The sequence below is a fragment of the Juglans microcarpa x Juglans regia genome, chromosome 8S (assembly GCF_004785595.1).
Source record: "Juglans microcarpa x Juglans regia isolate MS1-56 chromosome 8S, Jm3101_v1.0, whole genome shotgun sequence".
NCBI classification, from domain to species: domain Eukaryota; kingdom Viridiplantae; phylum Streptophyta; class Magnoliopsida; order Fagales; family Juglandaceae; genus Juglans; species Juglans microcarpa x Juglans regia.
Window position 1 is genome coordinate 4,424,371 of NC_054609.1, and position 25,463 is coordinate 4,449,833.

Sequence of the window (25,463 nt, forward strand, 5' to 3'; positions counted from 1 at the left end):
CTTCCAAAAATGATATCTCTTGAGTAATGTGCTTTTATTCCTGGTAGAAATATTTTTGAAAATATCAGTCTTACTTAGGAAATGGTCCACTCGATTAACAACAAGATTCATGGTGGGAATGTGGTTTTAAAACTGGATATAGCCAAAACTTATGACCGTGTTGACTGGGAATTAATTTCTTCTGAAGGTGCTTCTTGCCTTTGGTTTTTCCAATACAGTTTGTGGATTGATTGGTGAGTGTATTTACACGCCTTGGTATTCTATCCTGATGAATGATACCACGAAAAGTTTTTTCCAGGGTGGTCGAGGGTTGAGGCAAGGGGATTTGTTGTCCCCTTATTTGTTCATTATTTTGCAGGAAATTCTATCTCGTCTTATAAAGCAAAGTGTGGAAGAGAAGAGTTTTGGCCAATTTTCACAAGCCCGTGGTACTAGTTTGATTTCACACCTAATGTATGCGGATGATGTGGTCATTTTCACGAATGGAGGTCGCAATTCTATACGCAATATTTTAAAAATATTGGACACATATGAGAATTGGACCAGTCAGTTGATCAAGAAAGAAAAAGCTGCTATGTTCTTTTCTAATAAAATTTCCATAGTGAGGAAAAGGAACCTCAAAAGATTGACGGGTTTCTCGGAAGGAAAATTCCCGTTTAAATATTTGGAGGTCTCCTTTGTTTCAGGGAAACTGAAAACTGCGGATTTGGAGGAGCTGGTGAGAAAGGTTCAGTCCAAAATCAGTGGGTGGAAAATGAGACTTTTATCTGTGGGGGAAGAGTGATTTTACTAAGACATGTCCTTGCAAGCATGGCTTTGCACCTACTTGCGGCGGTCTTGCAAGTTCCTAAACAGATTATTTCTTCTTTAAATCGTATTATGAGTTCTTTTTTTTTGGGAGAAAGTGGTGGAAGATAGAAGAAAAAATGGGTTGTTTGGATGAACATATGTAGGCCAATTGCAGGAAGAGGTTTGGGCATTAGACCTTTTGAGGAGATGCAAAAAGCTCTTCAGTTAAGATTTGCATGAAAACTCTCTTTGGGCAAATTTTTTCTTAAAGAAATATGTGGGCAATAAACCATTCATGCTACTTGGTCCTCCAAAGGGTACAAGGTTTTGGCGTATCATTGCAAAAAATATTCCTATTGTTTTGAATTATACAAAATGGAAGATTAAAGATGGGAATATATTTTTTTGGTATGATAAGTGGTTGGCGCAGGGGTCTTTTGTTGAAATTTTACCAGTGGTTGAGCAGCCTCTTTTAAAATCAAAGATTGCAGTCTTGAAAATGGTTGAGATGTGGCTCTTCTAGAAAGTCTGGTGGGCACTGAACTTACAGAGAATGCCCTTAATGTGCTTGCAAAAAGCAAAGAGGAAGAAGATTTGCTAATCTGGACCAAAAGAGGGACATATATGGATATGGAATGAAATTCTTTCCAAAAAATTATTTATTTTTATGTGGAAGGCTTGGTATGGTGCTCTAGCCGTGGATGACAAAATAAGGCAGATTGGGATCCTTTTAGTTTCGAAATGTAATTGTTGTAGGCAAGGAAAGTATGAAGACCTTAATCATGTGTTATTTGAAAGGGAGTTTGCAGCTAAAGTTTGGCAAAAATGTAGCTTTTTACTTGGTCTGCCGGTTGGAAGATCATGGCGTGAAAATTTCCTTAATTGGTTTCGGAGAGCCTCTAATTCCTTGGAAATGGGTGTCATACTTGGTTTAGTGCCTACTATAATTTCTTGGAGACTACATGGTAGAAGGTGCTTTGCTCGCACGGAAAACAAAGTTGAGTCAATCCAGGAGGTACGACATTCTATTAAACACTGGGTAGGTGTGCTTGGCCAAGGTCTTGCAAAGTTTAAAAAGTTTAACCATATTGATTCTTACATTCTTCAAAGCCTAAATGTTCATCCTATTCCTATTCAACAACGACTCATTCAACTCATATCTTGGTCTAAGCCTTCGCAAGGTAGATTCAAGTTAAACAAGGATGGATGTTGCTTGGGTAACCCTAGAATTTTGGGGGTTGGTGGGGTGATTCGAGATATGCAAGGGTCTGTTTTATTGGCATTCTCTATGAATTTAGGCTATGAAGACAGTACTTGAACAGAATTACAAGCGTCATTGGAGGGGGTTAGACGCTGTCAACAATTAACCTTGGCTACTGTTGATATTGAAATGGATTCCAAGGTCGTCCTGTCGTGGCTACAAAAAGATCAGTGCGGCATCTGGTATTTGGAGGATTATTGGGAGGAGCTGATAAAAACTATGGATTACAGGTACTCTCATATTTTTAGAGAAGGGAATGTTGTTGCAGATTGGCTAGCTCGACGAGGTGCAAGAGAGGGAGATGCGGACTGGAGACACTCAAATGAGCTACCTTATTTGCTGCGTGGTCTGGTTAGAGTAGATAAATGGGGTCTTCGCCCCATTTGGTGTAAATTGCATGATGTAAGGTTTTGATGTAGAGGTTTTTTGCGGGTTATATGCAGAACGTGTGCAGCGTTGATTTGTTAGTAAGGTCATTATACTGTGGTCGTGTTAGGCTTGTTTATACGTTTTGTTTTGTTTTGGTTTTTTTGGTTTTATTATATAGGCGTGTTTAGTTTTGTTTTTTTTTTATCTAGGCTTGTTTAGTTGGTTTATTTGCTTGATGTTTGTTGGTTTGTATTTGGGAGGATTTTACTTGCATATTAAGAATCTCCAAGATATTTTGTTTTGTAATTATGTTTTCCTCTTCTATAAGTGAGAATTTATTAATAAATTTGAAACAAGGCTACTATGTGTTTGGCTACTGGCTCCCACTCTTCTATAAAAAAAAAATCACACATGTCGATTTACATCTTATATAATGAGATGAGAATGTAATACATAACATCACTCTTTATAGAATTATCATCTCATCTCATTTCTCAAGCATACATTTTAAGAAAATTTAGAAAAATGCTAACTGTAATAAAAAAAAATTTGCAAAAAATTCACTTTTTTACGTGTCAAATTATTAAATTTAAAATTAAAAAAAAATAAGTATTATATATAAAATTTTAAATAAAAATGCAGGCATACGTAATATTAATAAAAAATATATGAAAGAAATTTATGTATTGGCACGAGATCATGCGGGAGCAATTATAATGAAGTACTGTTGAGTCACAGAACGCCGTCCAAGCTCAAAAAGTAAAAAAGGTATGGCTACCACAAAGGAAAGGTGACAGTCTTTCTTGTGAGAGAGAGAAGGGGCCGAAAGGCTACGTGGTCTGGACTGCAAGTGACGCATCAGATTATCCTTTTTGTTTTGCTTATGTAATTTTTAATTTGGACGCACATTTTTCAAAATAACAAAGGTTTATTGGGCAAGTGACCCGTATAATTTTTTTTAAGGGTAATGCTACAGCCCCCGCTGGGGTGTAGTATTATTTTATATGTGTTTTGTTTAAGTTATTTTTTATATAGATTTTTTAATATTTTTAAATATTTTAAAAAAATAAAATAAATTTAAAACATTATTAAGAAAACACTTTCTTAATCAGAAACTAAAAAAAACAAATATTAAAAATTACTTTCTTAATCACGAAATAAAATTTTTTTATAATTTTTTATTTTATTTTGTGATTAAGAAAATATTTTTTAATAATATTATGATTTTTTTTATTTTTTTAAAATAATATAAATTATTAAAAAAATTTATATAAAAGAAAAAACTTAAAAAAATATATAAAAATAAAATGCTAGACCCCAGCGGGAGGTCTAGCATTTTCTTTTTTTTAAAGATTAAAAAAAATATATTATTTGGAGTCTTTTCCCCTACTTACTATTTAAATACTATAATTTAATTTATAAGACTTAAATCTATTATTAAAAAAAATTTATTATTCTTTCTTTTCGATACATGTCGAGAGACATGCGTAATACAAGAAGACTCACAATTTATAAATCATTAGGAGGATAGTGGTAGATTTGCAAAAATCACCGCACGTGGTCTACACGTATTGCTCACAATTGCGCTTGGTCCTCATGTGTCACTCTTTCCCATAATTTTTCTCTTCACATGAGTCGATGAACCAAATTACCATCACTAGATTTTTTTAGATTTGACTTTTATGGTTGAAAAGAGAAAAGTTTGTGACCTTTCATGTCCGTCACAAATTCTAAAGTCTACCAAAATTAGTTCAAACTGTAATCTATTTTTTTTCGTTTTTGTTTTCTCTATTGTGTAGTTACAAAAAAAGTTTATCCTTTAGACAGTTTATCCATCAAGGTTGAGTCATCTATTTCTATGAAGGGTGAGGTTGAGTCTAAGTGTTGTCTCTTGAATGCTTGTCTGTAAAGAGAATAAGTAATAGTGAAGTCCAAATTAGTCTAGTAATGTACTAGTAGAGCTCCAAATGATTAATATTGGGATATCTCCGTATGTATCCGATCAAAGATGTAAGTTTCTCTTGATGAATAAATGATAATATTTCCCTTAAAAAAATTATCTTTAAAATTAAATTATGTCACGTAAATAATATATAATATAAAATTATCAAAATAGAATTATTCTAACAAACTTGCATTTGTTATTTCATTAAAAAAATAAGATTTGAATTTCTAATTTAGAGTGTTGAGATTAAAAAAAAAAAAAGTGAAATAGATTTTACAATATTTATCCTGAATTTCTTAGGGTACATGATTTTATATCTATAGACTATATCTCTTTCACTCTGTTCCTTAAATTTCGACTAAAAACTTTAAAAGATGTTTATAAAATTATATATTTATTATGGGAGGAAAAGTCTACATTCTACAAATCTTTAAATTTTTCTTTAAAACAAATAAAAGTATCCAAAAAAAATAAAAAAAAGAGTTCATTTTACCTAAAAAATTGAAAATGAGATGTTATTTTAAGAATTCTTCTATACTTTATTTTTACATCACACACTATAATTAATTTTTTTAATTTTATTTCTTTTAAACCAAAAGAATTCTTGCACTTATTATTCATGACTACACATTTGTTAAGAAGAAAAAAATAAAAAACAAAATCAAACGTGATCTTACATGAATGATATTTCTTTAAAACAATACAACCAACGGAACGAGATTCAAGCAACATACACGCACAACTTCCCTTTTTTTTTTTTTAAATAATTTTTTAAATAATTATATTTTAAAATAAAAATATTTATAAAAAAAATTATATTTTATAAGTTATTTTACCTTACAAATTGTACGCTACCATTTTAACTGAAAACTCTAGTTTTATTTATTTATTTCTATTTAGTCTTCACGTGATTTCTGAGTTTGCTGTCCGACAGCCGCTCCTAGGTTCTCTTCCCCATGCTTTTGTCACGTACTTGTTGCAAATAGAAGAAAATCCAAGCTGGGTTCCTTCTTTCTTCTTCCTTTCATCATTCCCCCGTTTGATCTCCAATAATGCTGAGGAAGAAAAGGCAGCCCCGTCCATTGATCTTCTTGTTGTTTGTATTGAATGGCACCTCTTTTTGGCTGTCACTTTGCAGCTTCGTTAATGGTTCTTCTTCTTCTAGGCCCTTTCAGCTTACCCATCCTTGGTCTCCATCTTCTCTCAACCTTGAAGGACCCCCGCGTGATGATGCACTGAATCTTCTGGCATTCAAATCCAATGCCGATTCCAAGAACAAACTTTTATTCTCTTCCAATGCGACCTCTCATTTCTGTCAATGGCAAGGGGTCAAATGCGCCAAACATAAAGTTGTTCGCCTCGTCCTCGAAGGTCTAGATCTGTGTGGTGTTCTCGCTCCCGACACTTTGTCACGACTTGACCGGCTCCGAGTTCTGAGTTTGCAGAACAACTCTCTAACCGGAACCATTCCCGACCTCTCCGAACTCTTCAACCTCAAAACTCTGTTCCTCGATCATAACTTGTTCACGGGTTCTTTCCCGACTTCCATCTTGTCCCTCCCTCGGCTACGTACTATAGATATCTCTTACAACAACCTTACCGGAATGTTGCCGTCCAGGTTGGCTGCCCTTGACCGGCTCTACTACCTCCGTCTCGACTGGAACAGGTTGAATGGAACGGTTCCTGCGCTTAGGCAGTCGTCCCTCCAAATCTTCAACGTCTCAGGAAACAACCTCTCGGGTCCCATTCCAGTTACACCAACTCTGATACGCTTCAGTCCTTCCTCGTTCTCATGGAACCCCAATCTCTGCGGCGAGATCATAAAAAAAGTGTGCCATCCCGGCCCACCCTTTTTCGGTCTGTCGGCACCTTTTGCGGCTCCGCCTCCCTCGTCGGTGCTCGGTCAAAGCGCGCAAGTACACGGGTTGGAGTTGACTGCTGATCACGAGGCGTTTCAAAAGAAGAAGCACAAGAGAACCGCCGTGATCATGGGGTTCTCGGTAGGCGTTCTGGTCCTCATCTGCTCGCTCATCTGCTTCGCCACAGCCGTGAAGAAAGGCGGCAGGAACAACAAAGATTCCTCGTCGACGCCCGTAATGATCAGTTCGGTGGACACGGCAGCCACGGCCGAGGCCGCGGCGGTGATGCAGACAGAGCAAGAAAAAGAGCTGGAGGAGAAGGTGAAGAGAGTGCAGGGAATGCAAGTGGCAAAGAGTGGGAGCTTAGTGTTCTGCGCGGGGGAGGCGCAGCTGTATACGATGGAACAGCTGATGAGGGGCTCAGCGGAGCTACTTGGGAGGGGCACCATTGGTACAACCTACAAGGCAGTGCTCGATAATCGGATGACAGTGAGCGTGAAGAGGCTGGATGCCGGAAAACTAGATCAGAGCACGAGCAAGGAGACGTTCGAGCGGCACATGGAATCAGTGGGAGGACTGAGGCACCCGAATCTGGTTCCTATGAGAGCGTATTTCCAGAACAAGGAAGAAAGGCTTGTGGTTTATGATTTCCAAAAGAATGGCAGTCTCTTCTCCCTCATTCACGGTAAGTAGTAAGCGATCTAGCTCCTTCATTAAATTTCTCAGCTTCGTTTTCAATGTTACTTGAATCATCCATAACTTCCAACAACGTAGAAAACAGCGATCGAGAATCTTTAAAAGTTTATTCGTAGAGAAAGAGCATATGTAGGGGATGATCATTGATATCTGATTCATAAGGCTATGACTTTAGTTTATCAATTAAAACACCGAGAATCTTGCTGCTGACATTTGACGTTAAGATGGACGTTTTGACTTGTCAAAGCGCATTTCTTCTTGGAATTGACATGTTTGCTTGGGAGCTTAATAATATATTCACATCTTTTTATAAGATGCAATTACATATACCCTACCTATGAATTTCATCACGAGTACGTGTCTGATGTTGTTTGCCAAAAATTATTAGTCGGGCATGATTGAACAGTATTTCAGAATTTTGTATGCTTTGAGTGAAAATATTTTATTAAATTTTGGAAAATGTGAGAGAAATTGAATAAATATACTGTAGAGTTAAAAAATTATTTATATATAAATTTTTAATATTATTTTTATTTTGAAGTTTGTAAAAATTGTATTGATTTTTGTGTTTGAATAATGATTAGATCAAACAATTGAATATTTAAAATTAAAAAGAATTTTGTATTTTGGCAATAAAATTACGTGAAATTTTGAAAAATTTAAAAATTCTAAGTGTCCAAACAAGCCCTTAAATATGCCTATGCAGGTTCAAAATCAAGGAGGGCAAAGCCACTGCATTGGACATCATGCTTAAAAATAGCAGAGGACGTAGCACAAGGCCTCTCTTACATCCATCAAGCATGGAGGCTAGTCCATGGCAATCTCAAGTCCTCCAATGTTCTCCTCGGTCCTGACTTCGAGGCATGCGTGGCCGACTACTGTCTCTCTGTCCTCGCCAACCCGTCCTCCGACCCCAACCCCGATCCCGACTCCACTGCCGTGTACAAAGCACCAGAAACTCGCAACTCGGTTCGCCAAGCAACCTCCAAATCCGACGTGTACTCATATGGTATCCTGTTGCTAGAGCTTCTAACTGGCAAGGCTCCATCACAGCTCCCATATTTGATGCCCAATGAAATGGTAAATTGGGTAAGATCCATGAGGGAAGAGGATGATGGTAGGGTAGATAATAGGATGGAAATGCTTCTTGAGGTGGCCATAAGTTGTACCCTCAGCTCCCCTGAGCAGAGGCCCACTATGTGGCAAGTATTGAAGATGCTCCAAGAGATTAAAGAGACAGTATTAATGGAGGATAATGAATTGGACCCACATTAGGAGATCATGTCCTGGTTAATATGATTTGTACTAGCTATTCCACGAGTTATGCATAGAAAATAGAAAAAATATATAGAGATGACAACAAGTGCAATGTTACTTTTGCTTGATTTCTACTTCTGTTCTTTCCCTATCTTGCTGTTGCTTTGGAAGTTAAATAAAAGTTTGAATAAAGTATTTTTGTGTTAATAAAAAAAATAAAAATTCATATAATGCAATTAAAGCATTTTTTTTTAAAAAAATACAATTTTGAATTGACTTGAATTGGTTTAAATTTAGTTGAAATCGGTTCGGTATTTGATGAATTCAAATTAAATCGAATGAATTGAATCCTTTTTTCAAGCTTTGAATTAAATAAATTACAAAAGCATACTTCGAAAGATAAAAGAAGCACAATAAATTAAGAACTGCTACAGACACAAAGAGATTACACAAAAATAAATTTACAAATTGACATAACTTTACATGATCCGTTAAATCTATTTTACAATAAAAATAATTTTTTACAATAAAAATAATTTTATAATTTGATGTAATGTATGTTAGTTTGTAGATTTACTTTTGTGTAATTATTTTGTGGCTAAAATATTTCTCTAATAAATTTCATCCACGACAGTTTCCCCTTTGCTTTGACTGTAGCCTTTACACAAACCAAGAACTGGGAAAATATACATTTTACCATATCATAGCAGAAAGACTACATGTTCAATTCATTTCACCATATCATATCGTTTCTTATTACACACAGTAAACAGTTAAGCACTAATACATATTAGCTAGTCAGATCACAATTAGAAGAGAAAGAAACGGTACAAAAAACCCTTTATACACAATTATATGACTAGACTAAAGAATTTCTTCCCTCTAAGTATATGATAATGGAGAGAAGATATACCAAAACATTGGCTCCACTTCCAGACATATTCTTTTATGAATGCATCACCATTTGCACCATCACAGCTTTCAGTGTCTCCTTTTTGTTTATCTCAGAATCATCAGCAGCATCGAACACTGCTTTACAAGATGCTCCGAATGCAGCAACCACCGCTAAAAGAATTCAAGATTACAAACTAGCTTCTTCAAAATCACCTCATCCAAGACTGCTACAAGCAGATATCCTCCACAACCACTTACTGCACAATGCACACAGAAAATAAGGAGGTAATCTTCATTGATGTGTAGTAAGATCTTTCAACCTGTTTTGATATTTGACCTAGGCATAAAAATATTGACACGATTTGATGTCAAGGAGTTAATTTGGAAACCTGCATATAATTTCTCAGCAGCATATCGGAGTTTCAGCTGACTATTTCGTTGCAAGTACTTGACAGCTAGGACTACTTTTTATTGACTCGGAAGGAGAATTTTATTGGCAATTTCCAATATAAGTGGAGGGTTTTGTATAAATATATCTGCATAACTACTGCCAATCAAGTGGTGTATTTCATACAAATCAAACCCTCCTTTTTTCCCGCCACCCAAGGAACAGAAAATTAAAAGGAAAGGGAAATAATATAAATATACTTGTAAGTAGTTCTCAAATATGAGCTTGTCAGAAAAACATTACCTGCACATATTTTTATTCGCTCCCCGTGGTATGTAATGGGTCATAGTTATAGGTCAAAGATGAATATTGGCAACCATAAGCTGGTGTCCTTAGAGGATTACGTCATACGTGGCAGAGACTGTGGACGTGGTCGTGGCCTTGCCCTCATAATTGTTTCATCACTGTGCCTGATCCATTCTGAAAGTCTCCATGGCTTCTGCCACTTCCATTTAAATTGTACAAGCCATTGGTGATGGCTTCTCTTCCACCTCCAGAGCTTCCCAGCCTGTCCCATGACTGCCAATTTTTTCATTGATAACTGCCCAATTGGTACCATCTGCATTAAAGCCAATCCATCTTTCTTAGCCAAACAGTAAACCAGATAGCAATTCCTCAATTAAAGGATCAGAGCATTAACCTTTCTTGACTGATCTATAAATGCTGCTGATTCTCTGACCGAGCCATTAGCAATGCCTGGTGTATATTTGAGCTGTTTTTGTGCCGGCACAGACATTGGAGACAAGGGACCACTCATTTCATCAGCGAAGTGTTTCAATGAATTCTGTGAGTTCACCTGTTCAAGATTATCCTGAAGAATTTTAAAAAATAATAATAGGAATAACACTAAAAAACTATATTTCAAATCTTGAATAATATGTTAAGGAAACCATGACAGCACCAACAACAGCTTTATAAACCTGTAGAAAGGGCACCAACATCATATTTGTTTTTCTAATGAGAAATGATATTTGCAGTCAGAGTACGCAAGTGCCGCGCACTCCTTTAGAAAAAAGTGAATAAATATGGGATTCATATGAAAAAATTAATTTTTTAATGGTGGACCCTACTCATTTTTAAAGACCCCACTCATTTTTAAATGGAGTGCATGCGCGGCGCTTGCACAACTTTCGATTGTATCTAGCATTACTCTTTTCTAATTATTTAATACTCTAATACTTTACTCGTGAGTTACTTTGTAACTCCAAAGATTGCGTAAAGTCACTTGAGCAACCTCCTTCAAGATTACTTGTTCAATTTATAATTTTTTTTGACAGGATTCTTCTTTTAATGATTTTTTTTACAGGAATCAATATTCAAATTCAATACTCTGTTATGGTAGTAGTCTAAAGTCAGCTACATAACTTGAGGTTTAAGCCATAATTAGGCTGTAAACTCGTCGAGCTTGTGCATGGTGGAATTTCAAACGCAATTATGTAATCTTACTGAAGGAGGTGTAGCCAATGCAATTGCGACTGCTTGCTCTCTTGATTTTAGTTCCTTTTCAACATCCTTTCTTCGTGTCTCACTTTGTCGCAATAGTCCCACTAGTTCTTTAAGTTGCTCTTTCATTTCCTTGATTTCCATATCCTTCTCCCATTGTTGACACCTGTAAAAAAACATGGGAACTAAATCTTGAAATTTCGATAAGGAAAGCAAATTACCCATAACCCCCATTATGAAAAAAGAATTACCCATGTTTTGCCTATCTTTATATCAATAAAATATCTTCTTATCCAAAAAAAAAAAAAAAAAAAAGAACTACCCATGTTGCTGATTCATATATTATGAATTACAATAAATATATTAATGATAAGCTGATTGGATCAATCAAGTTGGCCAACTTTACAGTGCGTTAAAAGTGAAGTTATTAGAAGGTTGTCAGCTCAAAGGAAGCACCTGGCATCTGCAAGAGAATTGAACATATACTGAAGCAAATTCTTTGCATCTCCCATCGAGCGCAACTGGTTCCAACGCCCACGGCTAGTGAAGGCACGCTCCCGCTCTTCTGCCTCTGAAAGTTGTGAGGCCATAGCTACAAGTGAATTGGAGGCAATACTGAGCATGCTCTCTAGTGAAGATATTCTGGCCATTCTTGCATTTGGTGACATGGAGGATGCTCTGAACAAGAAAGGTAAAGTAGTAAAAAACCCTAGAGAGGGGGGAGGGGGATGAAGCATTCTCTGTTCTACCTGATTCATGTAATCTTATTTGATAAAGCATAGGCTGCAGAAAAGAAAATTCAGGATTAATTAATCTAACTTATTGATCAAAATTTACCTCGCAATTCCATTCTTTCCTCTTGGAGCACTAAGGCCTTTTGAAGCAAATTCATCCACTTGCTTCAGGACGGCTAACTCTTCTGCCAGTGCAGCTCGCCTGGAGATTGCGGCAAAAATAATAAGTAGACTATCACTACACATCAGCAATATTATAAGATGAAAATATATAGTACATACACTTGACTTTGCTTCTCATATTCATTACGAACTTCCTGCACATTCACCATGACTTCCAGCTCATGATCAAGCCAACGTTGCAAGGCTTTCTCATTGCTCTATAGATAAGACTTATGTTAGGATGGATTTAAATCATAGAATACCATCAATATGTATCCCAAGAAGATGAAACAAACATCATTACCTGGCCGTTTGTCCCATTTCCATTGGTAATAACTGGAATAAGAAAGACAATTAGAAACTTGGAGAGTGATAGGAAAGGTCCTATTGTGTAAACACCCCCGCATTTTTCTACAAGGCACTACTCTAACTACTGCGCACACACTCCAACGATGGGTAAATTCAACATTTTCATATTTATAGAGAACGATGACAAATTAATGTTTCATAGAGTCACACAATCGGAGGAAACAAAGGGCTTCCATACAAAACATATAATTAGTCATAGTTAACACGACGTACCTGAGCTGTCACGGGAAGAAGACTTCCGAGCTTCTAGTAATTCTTTTAGCCTCTTGGTGGCCACTGCAGCCTCTTCTGTCTTTCTTTGAAGAACCTGAATGAAAACACTGAAACATCACAAAATAGCTATACTTGCCAAAACTAGAAACAATAAATAGAAGTGATTTACTTATCACATATAAGTATGTTACAATTAGAAGCCTTGGGAGTTGGGAATAGTAACTTCCACTGTCCTTCATTGTTATTTGGCAATCTCATTGCATTCATTACTCATAATTCTTGAAGAAAAAGGACTCTGATGTCATAAGGTAACACATCTAAAAGCATGCCTTTTAACCAGTGACTGATGCAGCCCCAAACTTTCAATTCCTGTAGTTTCTAATACTTTAATTCTCTCTCTCTCTCTCTCTCAACTCTTTAGAGATGATCATCTGTTGTTTGATGGCAGCATCTGAAGTGTTTCTCGGTATGGAAAGACGGGCAATGATTCCTGATTGTAGGGAGCTACTGCAACTACTTGACATCCATATCCACAAAAACCCATTTTATGGTAGTAGCATATCAGATATTAAATGGTACTATGTGTCAGAGAGTTATGACTAAATAAGTATTTATGCCAGTAATAGATAGATACTCACCATTTTCTGGCGCTGGTTTAAAGCTTGAAGCTTATGCCTTTCATACTCATTTCTCCTCCCCTCCTTCCGTAACTGATTTTGCAAACATGCATAAGAATAAGGATAACACAAACAACATAGTCAATCAAATTGTGCCTATGCGATTAAAATCTGAAAGTATACCAGCATACCCAATGGAAACCAGCATTATGGAGGTGTCAGCATTATAGAAACATTCACCAGTTGCTATTCTCTCATAAAAATAAAAATCCTTTCCCTTGGTAAATCCCCGCCACCCCAAATGGAACTTGAACCATGCCCATTAACACATCCTTATGGGGCAATGGTGTCATTTGGCCCAAAGGCTATTGTTCTATGATAAGATTTTCATCAGCCGTTTCTACAGACAAGATATACTAAACAAAAGTCCCATTTAACAATATTATCCCATACTTATTTTCTTAATTGTATCATAGAATGACCCTGAAGTTTTGGAGTTAAACATCCTTTTCACCCCTAATTTACCAAGTATTTTATGCATTGCACCCTTCGATTCCTATCGACTGTCAAATACCATCCTCCAATAAAATCCAATGGTCAAGATTGGGCCACATCATTTACTTTTTGCCATCTTAACAGTCAAAAAAATTAAAGGGGAGTACTTTTTGTCAGTTCTTGGTAGTTTGGGGTGTAAGCTGCAAAAAAATCTAGTAGTTAGTGGTGAATAATATAGTGAACCCTAGAAGTTACTGTTGCCTCATGAGTTCAGGGTTCTTGCAGTCTAGTAAGGAAAATATATCTAGTGTACGGTAATAACTATCATGTCATAACTGTCTTTTATGAAAAGCCATAATCCGCCAACCCACACATGAACCACGGTCCCCCCAGCAGGAGGCTTGTATCGTGTGCTTCAAGTTTGATGTTGATATCACGTGGCACCAATCTTAGAAACAAAACCTTACTCACCAAGGATGAGGTGTACCTCTTATAACATAATTTTGGCAGCATTTAACTGAAATAATCAACAATAAGTCATCATGAATGTAGTTAATTGCAGGCTACCGAAGTCTGCATGAGCATGAATGCTCTAATAGTTGAATTTAGTCAATAGCTTATGCCCATAAGTAGCCAGTAACCCTTAGTTGTATGAGGACAACACTTTTGATCTGCCACGTGCGCTAAATGAAGTAATCAAGGCTACCACGTTTTAATAAATTTACCATAAAAAAGCAAATAAATTGCAAATTCTATCTCATTTTAGCTCAATTTCACTTCTTTAAAAGCAACAACCAAGAAACATAGACCACACCTCTAGCCAAAAGAATTTGCTGGTAAGAGTCCAAGAGGGTGGACTAACTTGTCTCTTCAATAATATCAAGAACTTTCATTTTTGAAAAAGAAAAAGGTAGGGAGAGTGTTGAGTACCTGTAGCAGCTCCTTCTCTCGTGAGGCCTTCCACTGCCGAAATTGTTCTGCCTCTTGTTTTATCCTTTGTTGCAACTGAACCTAGAAGTTAATAAAGTAGCACATACAGCGGAAAATAGGTTAGGGAATTTATATGCTATATAATTTGCAAAGCAAAATCCTTGCTCTCATGAAGTCACATCATCCGCTATCACATTTTTATTGGCATTAAATGAAAACTATTCCTATAAAGCCACATCATCCCTCCAATTATGTTCTTGTTAAATGAAAAATAAATAATACATACAATGAAGTTAAAATTATTAAATGGACGATAATACATCTAACTAAATCAAGAATTTTAATTTAAAAATAAAACTATTAAGTATAAAATAACATATTTAACCAAGTAACTAAATTTTATTAAAAATTGGCAGTCTTTTAGTTTTCAAAACATGCTTCTTTTAAAGAGAAAAATAAATCTGAGAGAGTATAGAGATATGACTAACAGCATCATTTGATAATAGTGCAAAAGACAAAAAAAAGAGTTAGAAAAGATGGGTTCCTCAACTTTTTCATTGATTTGTAGTATGTGGTATAAAATGAGTCTAAAATATTTTCTATATATTTTAACATATTTAAATATATTTAAACCATTTTAAATTAAAATTATTTAAAAAAATGTATTATTTTTTAAATATATATATTCCCACACATTGCTCGGGTCTGCGACTAGTGTATAGAGATAATGAAGACTAAAATGATATTTAACCTTTTGTGCCTTTATAAATTGAATTTCGTCTTGCAATCGCTTTGCTGCTTCGTCACTTTTTTTGCTTTTGCTTTAAAAGCTGAACCTGACTCTCCTGTTTCTTCTTAAGATCTGAAATCTGGTGTGCATGATTTGTAGAAGGTATTTATTAGTTGTGAAAAGTACCTTCTACAAGAAATATTATCTGAGAAAGAAAAATAGAAAAAAGAAAAGATCTTCACCTGAGCTTCAAGTGCCTTCAGTTTATGGGCATGAATATCTTGCAACCTCTGTGTTTGTCCATCAGAACCAGCAGCAAGATTTTCAACTTCAGCCAACAAATGATCCCTCTCTTGCTGCATTAATAGAACAGATGAACTTGTAATTATCTGTTTCCTCAATAAAAGCATGCAAATTTTAAAAATTCATATTGAACCTGCACTGATTTTTTCTCATCCTCAAGTTCCATGATTTTCTTTCCGAAGTGCTGTTTGAGTGTTGCAGTGTCAGACTCGCCAAAAAGTTTCATCTCCGACTGCATCGACATACACCCCATGGAGGGGTGAACCACAAGAACATGTCATGTGAATTCCATGTCCACGTTTAAATTGAGCATCATGGACACATAATCTTAAACAGATGATAATTATGTGTATAAACCTTATCTGCTCTTGTAAAAGACTATGCCAGTCAATACATACCCAATCGGTAATTCTTCCAGATTCAGACTTTTCCACTACTGGTCATTATCAAAGAATGCTATTTTTCTTCTTATATTCATTTTAGAATAATATTCCAGTAAAGTTTTATACTAAATAGTAGAATCATTTTTTCCTGGCTTTCAGGCTCATGCAGTAAGAATATCAAATGCTGTTGAATGCTGTCCATGCATACCTCTTTCTGTTCTAAACGTTTATTTAACTCGTTTAACTCTTTGTCCATAGTATTCTGCAGAAGTGTGTGCTCCCATTCCTTTGCTACTTCTTCATCAATCTCCCTTGAGTCACCTGCTAAAACTTTCAAATACAGCCTAGATAAAATGGTTCTAACTGAACAAACTTAAATTATGTTACAAACGAAAACAGAAAGAAAAGGATGGTGAGAAAAGAAGTGATGATAAATAGGTAGCAAACCATATACAACAAACCATGGATGAAGTTCAAGCTTAATTTGAGCTGATATTATTGATTACGAAATGTGTAAAAAAGTCTCAAACTACAGAGGAGTCATACCTGTCATTGTTTCACCCATTTGATAATCAGATGACTCCATGCTGCGCAAGCCCCTTTTAAGTCCATCACTTTTTACTGGGCAGGTACTACCATCCTGGTGGACAGTTTTAGGTTCACATGTGTATCCAGATGATATATTAACCCAGCCTTGAGGTAAGTGATAGTGGAAGGCTAAAGTCACCAAAGAAAATCAGTAGGAGAATCTAGAACATACTTGACCATCCATTTCATATTGTTCTGCAACTGGGCATCCACTACGGTATTCATGAAGTTCCCGACAAAGATCTTCATTGGCAGCTTCAAGACAAGCAATCCTTTCCTTTAGAACCTACACAATCTGTTTGATTAGATAACTTATTTGAGTAATAAAATATACTTTATTTCCAAAACAATATTGAAAAGAATGAGCAATGCTAGATACAAGGCCCGTGCAAGCACTTTTGAAAAAAGTGGGACCCATCTGAAAAACCCACTTTTTTATGGTGGGTCTAACTTTTCTCAAATGGCTTGCACGAAGCTTGTAAGACCTTGGCTTGTATCTAGCATTATTACTCTTTTTCTTAACAACCTGCACAATTAGTTTTATCAAGTAACTTCTGTCAATGACTCAAGTATCTTCAAGAATGTACTTGCAAAACATGCTCAATTTGTTGTAATAATGACCAACAAAGAGATATATAAGTTGCGAAATACCTGTACTTCCTCAGAAGATCCTCCCATACGGGCACAAAGCTCAGCTTGCAAATACTCTAGTTGTTGTCGCATTTTTAGCATCTCATTCGACATGGGATCTCTATTAACCTTTTTAATGATAAAACAAAGAAGTTATATATATGACACATTCACAGTTGAAAGAATTTTTGTCTGCATTTAAAGATGAAAAGGAACTGGAAAAAGAAGAAAGAAAGAAAGAGAGATAGATAGATAGAAAGAAAGAAAGAAGATTCAATCCAAAAGACTTACAACAGGCTTATTTTGGATGTTGCGGGCACGATTTGCATACTTCAAAGTGTTAAGGGTTTCTTCAGCATTGATATCAGCAGGACTAACGCAGGCTGGAAAAGGATGGGCAGGAAAACATGATAAAGTTTCGACCATATGTAAGAGAAAGAAACTCAAAGAAAATCTTGGGGAAGAAAGATAAGGGAAATTGAGAGATATAATAAGAAGACCAAGCAACACATAAAATAAAACTTACGGAAAATAGTTATTATTCTGGTATCTTATTCAAGTTTAAGAAAACTGAAAAACCAGTTAACATTTGTTGAAAAAGCATGTTCTGGACCAAAAAGGAAAGCCAGAATATGCTATCTAGATTCTTGAGCTTAAGTGTAATTGCCTGCATGCCACGAGCAATGCCCAGTCTTAGTAACCTGGGAAGTTGTTGGGGTGGTGGGGTCATTAGAGATTCAATGGGGTGTTTCATAGCATGCTTTGCTGCCAGTTGGTGAGGAAACAAATTTCTTGGCTGAAGGTTCAGCAGTTTTAAATGGCCTAGAGTTGTGCAGGAAACTTGGGATCAGCAGAGTGCAGCTGTTTGTTAACTGGCTGCTGGTGGGAGAGGAGATACCATGGACAGTGAGATATTTGGGTTGGCATCTCTTTACTTCTGGCGTCATGCCATATAACTATATCCCACATTTTCAGAGAGGAAAACCAGGTTGCTGACTAGCTTGCAAAGAATGGAGCTCAAGGAAATTCTCGAGAAACTACAAGAAGCTCGCAAATGCTTCCAAGGGAGGTCAGAGGATTACCAGCTGCGGACTGTGCAGAAGAATGCTCATTATTTGTGTGTTTTGTATATTTTCAGGAATAATCTGTTTGGTAAACCAATAAGGATCTTAAAATGTAACCACGGTATTCCTCCACCATAAGTGAAGGATTTTAATAAAAGGACCATAGAGTTACCAATATATATATATATATATATGTATATAAAATAACAGGTAAAAAAAAGAGCAATGCGAGAACATGTGAAACATATGTCTTCATTCTAGCTTCTTGCAGCAGGACATGCTCGTGAGACTTTGGAGGTCACACCTTTTGGGAACAATACGAGCGAAGTAGGTGTAATGTGTAGATATGTATACCAATATACAAATTTTTTGGTGAATTACATTTTACACCTTTGAATTATAACAAAATTTTTTATATGCATACTAAATGGCCAAATTTGATCATTGGCACCAGGCATTACCAAAGTTTTGGCAATTTGTATACTGTTAAGATTTGACAGTTAAATATGATGAATAGGACATGTAGCACAATCTCAATGGTCAGATCTCAACCCTTTCACAACAAACAAAAAACAAAAAAGGAGGTTTCTTATCATGTTTACAAGACAGTAGTTCCTGAAAACATATATTTTTCTTATGGCTTCTGTTGCACATAAAAAACAATTACATTTGAGTGACTGTTATGATAAGAATAAAGCTTCGGAAGCCCCATTGCCAAAGTAATCTAACATACTACTCATGAGCAAACAAATTAATGATACACGAGTAACTTGCCTATCATTACAGTTCTGCTGTTACCGCCAAGCGAATCCTGTGCAAATGCATTAGTTTATTACAAAATATTGAGAAATGAAAAGGAAAATATATCAGGTTTCATGTCAAACGAATATATTTCAGGCTCAAACAAATCATACAGAGAAATAGCAAAGTTATGAATAAACTTAAGGGTTAAATACATTTTGCACCCCTAAACTACCACGTGTTTTACACTTTGTTCTCCAAAGTACCAAAACTAGCAATTTGCATCCTCAAACTACTAGGAACTATCAAATACCCTCCATCCAAATCTGACCGTTAAGATGGCAAAAAATAGGAGTCATGACACAATCTTGACCATCAAACCTTTATAGAGGGTGCTATTTGACAGCTGGAGCTAGTTGGGGTATAATGTGTTGGTTTTGATACTTTGGGGTGCAAAGTATAAATCACCTAATATTATAGGCGCGAAAATTTAGTTAACCTTAAACTCAAAAAAACATAGTAAAACCCTTCAAAAAGGAAAGCCTACTAGCCATGTATACACATCTATAAGACTCCCTCCTCATGTTCTTTGTAGCAAATAAGCATGGATAAATGCAATAAAAATGTCAAATCCTGCCAAGTAAGTTCCAGAAGACTAGAAAGTGTGTAAATATTAGCCAATAATTGCTAATATTAAGACTTAATCTAGCTTTGAGATAAAAAAACACTTCATACTCAGGTACTTACTTTGTACCTTTTCTACAAAATATAATCCATTATAAATTGCAATAAGTTAATGGTTCCACATTAATGCTAAATGAATCTCATGTCCACCATCATCATAATAATCGAACGGAAAGCAGACTAAGGAATTGCTATAAGATCTGTTTAGGAAAGAAATTTCCCCTTTGAATACAGTTCTTCACATTGTTACCCTCTTTCATAATAATACAGGACTATCAAGAATTTACAAGAAGAGATTCACACATTTCAAAGAAATATATCAAACCTGCAAAAGCCGAGTAAGTTTACTATCCCTATAAGGAACATGAACGCCTTCTTTGCGTTTTTTCTCATCACCAAGTGCACTGATGACATTACCCAGTGCAAGAAGGCCCTTGTTAATGTGAACACCTGATTGCAGATGAAAATGTCCATGTGATTTCTCTATGACCAGAAAGCTCATCTAGATGCAACAGTTTATGTATTTTGCTACCTACCTTCCTTAAAACGCAGACCATCAGAACCTGTTCTTTTAGCTCGCTCTGATCCAGCAAGATCCACTAAATGCAACTTGGCACATAGATATTCTTCATTCTCAGTTTCACTGAGATTGCTATCACTAGAAATAGCTGGATTGAACTTGCGCATTTGCTCCAATGTAATGGTGAAGATGGCATGAGAACGACTATAACAAGCAAAAAAAGAAAAATGTCACTAAATCCAGTAGTGTAGACTGCATATTGAACACACCACCCATTGTAAATCAATGCTTATAAAAGCCAGCCTCATAGTCAGAATTAAAACATCAGATAGCTGGTCAAAAGGCTAACATAAGATGAAAGGATCTGGATATCCTTCCAAAATTTGTATTATAAACTCGAATTCTTTAATGAGTGAACCAAGCATCTGTATCTTGAGCTATATATTGCAGTCATTCATATTTTAGTATTTTAGCATGTCGCAAAATTTGCCAAGTAACAGGTTCAATTGGCAAACATGTTCATCCTGGGCTTTTTCCATCACTGGTAAATGCCTGGAATAAGCCTTGCCAAAAATTTGCTTCTTTCACAGATCTATCCTAACTTTTCCATCTGTGGCACCAATCATAAGAATACCATATGCACAATCCAAGTATCCATTTTGATAAACAAAATCGGAAAAGAGAGTTTCATTCTCTATATGCCAGAATAATATATCAAATAGAATATATTCTTCAGTTAAGAAAACTGAAAACACAAATACTTGAATACATTATAATTTAGAATGAAAAGGAAATGCATAACTAACCTTGACTGGTTGTTCATATTTGTACTCCCAGTTGCTCTGCTTAGTGATCCTTGTTCCAGGCATGCAGCCATTTCCTTTAGCGTGCTTACACTGACTTCAGTAGAACCTGCCAATGTAATCACACCATTTGATGTTTCACGGATTTGTATGGGTGATTTTACAGGAATGGGAACTTTCCCTGCATGGCCATTTGCAGTTTCTGGTTTGCTCAATGAAGTGGGATCCAGCAAGTCTTGTACTTCTTCTTTCAGAATCTTTTCACATTGAAATCTTTCAGTCAGACGCTTTGAAAAGGCAGAATAGCTTTAGATGCATAGCACATACACTAGCTAGTATGAAGAAACTTCACAATCCATGACCATGACATTACACATCCATAGAAGAGTCCAAATCAACAGAGATTAGAAAGTATGCTCAGAAATAGGATAGGCCATTCCATAGCAATTAGTTAAATTAAGAGTCTTACTTGTAATTCAGTGTGGAGAACACACCTTCCACTCCAATGAAATAGCAGAATTACAAGAAGCGTTTAGAATTAACATTTCTTGCAAATCAAATTTTGCCAGGTTAGCAGTGTGGAGGGTTTGTGCTTCACACCCGCTTGCAAATATAATTTTCCTTAACTAGTGTGGTGATCTTGCAACTTGGTACAAGTATGTTGCACCTTGGATACAAGTGAATAAAAAATGCGAAAGAAACCTCCAAGCCAACTAATTAAAAAAAGGGGCAAGGGGCTTATATAAAACTAATCTCAATAACTATAATAATTTGAATATTAGAAAGCAAATACATAAATGTTGACAACTACATCTGCAGCCATCGTGGAGAATCATCTAATTAGCTGCTATGTGTGATGTGATTGATGCATAAATCCCTCGATGAAATAATTTTTTTTCTAGAAGCCAGATACATACAGCATGACTCATATTTGTATGGAACATGATCTTTTGATATAAATATCCATCGGCTACAAGAACTATAGGATGTACCACAGGGAAAAACTGATGGCATTCAAATTAACAAGAACATACATGGAAACAAGTTTTCCACAGACCTCAATAAAGGAAACATGCAATTGGAATTCGGTTTGATGCTTTAGAGTTTCAATCTTGCTGAACAGAGCATCCATAACTTGAGGGATTATTCCTGTTGGGCAACCATCTTTGAAGCCAGTGCCCATGGTATATGTTTTACCGGAACCCGTCTGTAACAGATTGGAAATGTCAACCACAAGAGGAAGGAAACAGAAAAGTGAGCATTGCTTGAGCAACAAAGCTTTACCTGACCATAAGCGAGAACTGTAGCATTGTATCCTTGGAACAAGCCATCAACAAGTGGAGCAATACATTCTTCAAACATTTCAGATGAGGGAGAAGCAGTGCTCCCATAGACACGATCAAAGGTAAAGGAATGTGCGCCAATCTGTACCTGCATCACAGTTACAACCACCACATTTAACGACTTAAAATGAATTTTCTACAATACTCAGAGGTGGTTATAGGAACTTAAAACACATGGTTACCATATGTGTGTCAATGCATGCTCAAGAAACAGAAAGTGTCAACATTAGCTGTGTATTCCTGAGATAGTCATGTATAGGTTTTTGCACCATACAATATACAAGTAATTAGAAATCATATTGTTTTTTATTTTAAAATTTTTGACACATCGTTGAGTTCTTATCTTGAGCAAAGGGAAACATAAATGCAATTTCCATTTAACAACTACTAAAATTTGACAAACTGAACCACTACATTAAACCTAGTTATTGTAATACCATGGATTTAGTATGGGAAAGTGGTAAATGAGATCCTACATTGCTTGGGAGGGAGAAGCTGTTCGGGTTTTATAATATTCCAAGGAACCACTAATGTAATAGACTGGTCCTTTGGAATATACACCCAAATGTTACTTAGACTTTTCATGGATAGTTACACTCATCATATTAAAAAAAAAACGCATATAAAATTGACTATAAAATAGAAAGTGCACCCAGCAGCATGAAGAAGACCTGTTATAGTAGGTTTTGGCTAATAAAAATAATTTTTTTCATAGGTAATAAAAGATATTATATTCATAGAAAAAGGCAAAGCTCAAGTACACAGAAAGTATACATGAAGATCGCCTAGCTAGAGGTTACAATAGAAAGAAGAAGATCATAGACACGAAGTCCGTTACAAACTATGGCCCCCCGCCCATAAGAACAATGACTTAAAAAAGGAAAAGTTTTAGCTCATCCATTGTTCTCTCTTGATCTTCGAAACTTCTAGCAATTATCTCCCTCCAAATTAACCAACACATGAAGAAAGGATAATAAAGGGGGATATTTGTAGTAAATAATTAACTGCTTTGGCCTGGTCTTACACTAGAAGTAAGCAGAAGAATACAACACTGCAAAATTTAACCCAAGTCAGGAAATTATTAAATGCAAAACATAATAGACTCAACCGACATAGTAGGTGGGTGGGGTATAGGTATAATCCGATAATTTAAGCGAACTGCAACTTTTCTATGTAATCCCCACGTCTAATAATTAGACAATCCATTTCCTCCCATCTATAACTAATAACTCTATAGCGAGTATTCCAGGCAATAACTTAACTCCGATCCAAAATCAGATTATAAAGCTGCACAACTATGTGAGTCAATTGGATGGAAAAGACCCCTCTTCACTTTTCCGTCACAGAAAGAGGCCAATTAAGCCATCAATGGCCGGTAACCAACCAAATATGGATCCAGATCTCCCATGATACAGAAGTCAAGAATTTTCTACTAAAACGGCAGGAAAACAAAAAAGTATTTACAGCGTTGTACAATGACTAAATTCATGGACAAGACAACAGGGAGAGAATTGGTTGAGCATTTCACTTGAAATTGAAAAACACACGCACACAAAATTAGAGCATTGGCTTGTCGAATGTGTGCGTGAGAGAGAGAGAGAGAGAGAGAGAGAGAGAGAGAGAGTCGTCTACCTGAGGCTTCCCGGGCACGACAGTGACACAGTCTTTACAGCCTTGGAGACGCTCATCGGCGATGAGCGGTCGGACGTGAACCGCTACTTTAACACAACAAGCTTCCCCAGCTGCTTCCATAGCTAGCTAGGTAGCCAGCCAGCCAGAGAAAGAGAAGGATCACAAAACGAGAAATGAAATCAAGAGAGAACCCAGAAGAGATTCCTCAATATCCAAGGAAAACCGTTGTCATTGTCTGACAATTCCCATTTTCCCAATGACCGTAAAGCGATTCAGCAACTAACAGAGAAAAACAAATAAACAAACAAGCAGGGAGAGAGAGAGAGAGAGAGAGTGTGTGCGCGCGCGCGTGAGTGAGTGTTTCTTCAGACAACTACGTTAGAGAGAGAAAGTAGTAGAAATAGTTGATGGGGAGAACAGAAAGGGAGGGGCAGTTGTGGAATTTCAAGTGGCAGAGGTAACTGCAACGACAACCACCACTGTCACTGTCATGTTTCCTTAAGCTTCACTACACTTCACACTCCCCACCTGCTTAGACGGCTCCCGTTTGTCGTAACTTTCATGCCACTCTTTCCCAAATTACCCCTCCCCTCCCTCCCCTCCCCACCCCAACGGCTCTCACCTTCCCCTCATCAAGTAAGGACAGCCGTCCTTCTCCTCCCTCCTTATTTTACCATCTTGCCCCTCGTCCACTATTCTTCTTTATAATTTATTCCTTTTCCTCTTGATCATATTATTCCTTAATTATTCTTTATTTTCTAAAAAACATAGTAATATCAATGAGCGTGACACATGACGTAGAATCATCATATACAATTACATAACCATAACATCTTTATTCTTGGACGTTTCCTTATCAGCCCATGACATTTCATAGTAATGTTAAACATAATCAATTTTAGAACATGTGAGTTTCGCCTATTCTTTTGACGAAAAAAATAGAGTTTATTATTAAAAAATAATTTTTTTATATAAATTTTAGATTTATCTATTTTTTTAAAAGAATATATAAGACTTACACACTGTAAGACTACAAATATTATTTCTCAAACATTTTATATGTTAAAACTCTCCCCATCTACTCTCTAATGGTTAACAAAGATGGGAAATGCAATTCTTTCGATCTTTTAAAGTTCTTTTCATCTCCAATTATTCATAATGCATGACACGTATTAAGTAATTGTAATTTACATGTCGAACTCGTATATCACATCAATAAAGAAAAATGAGAATTAATTGTAGGACCGGCGAGAAAACAAAAGTCAATACGTATGAGGCATAGTTTTCCAGTGTCGATACACTGATCAATACATCGCTAATGTATAAATATTTTATATTAATTTAAATTTTATAAATTACATTTTATGATATAAATGACGTGTTGTTTACCACAATTTGATAATAAAATAATTAAAAAAATGAAAAATAATATGTGCAATCATAGGTCTGTAAACACAGTATATTTCTTTTTAAAAAAATGAATAAATATGAGTTTTACATATAAAAATTAATTTTTTAATCATAAATTTTATTTTTTTTTTTAAAAAAATATGATAATTAT

General features: G+C 35.9%; 2 protein-coding genes across 2 annotated transcripts; one reads left to right on the top strand and one right to left on the bottom strand.

Annotated features, from left to right (window-relative positions):
* Positions 1-5,276: 5,276 nt before the first annotated feature.
* Positions 5,277-8,304, top strand: LOC121244708 (probable inactive receptor kinase At5g67200). Its single transcript, XM_041142887.1, has 2 exons — positions 5,277-6,908; positions 7,626-8,304. The coding sequence occupies exons 1-2, from the start codon at positions 5,417-5,419 to the stop codon at positions 8,192-8,194; spliced, it is 2,061 nt and encodes a 686-aa protein (XP_040998821.1). The 5' UTR covers positions 5,277-5,416; the 3' UTR covers positions 8,195-8,304.
* Positions 8,305-8,880: 576 nt separating this feature from the next.
* Positions 8,881-24,269, bottom strand: LOC121244434 (kinesin-like protein KIN-4A). Its single transcript, XM_041142501.1, is given in 27 exon segments — positions 8,881-9,334; positions 9,762-10,077; positions 10,159-10,329; positions 10,965-11,127; positions 11,418-11,639; positions 11,799-11,897; positions 11,978-12,075; positions 12,162-12,193; positions 12,440-12,533; positions 13,078-13,149; positions 14,482-14,562; positions 15,233-15,292; positions 15,294-15,350; positions 15,454-15,567; positions 15,648-15,746; positions 16,106-16,218; positions 16,444-16,537; positions 16,658-16,771; positions 17,137-17,244; positions 17,407-17,498; positions 18,954-18,990; positions 19,930-20,054; positions 20,141-20,328; positions 20,931-21,184; positions 21,985-22,134; positions 22,212-22,358; positions 23,903-24,269. Coding segments are annotated over 26 exon segments (3,123 nt in total). The 5' UTR covers positions 24,023-24,269; the 3' UTR covers positions 8,881-9,334; positions 9,762-9,858.
* Positions 24,270-25,463: the final 1,194 nt, after the last annotated feature.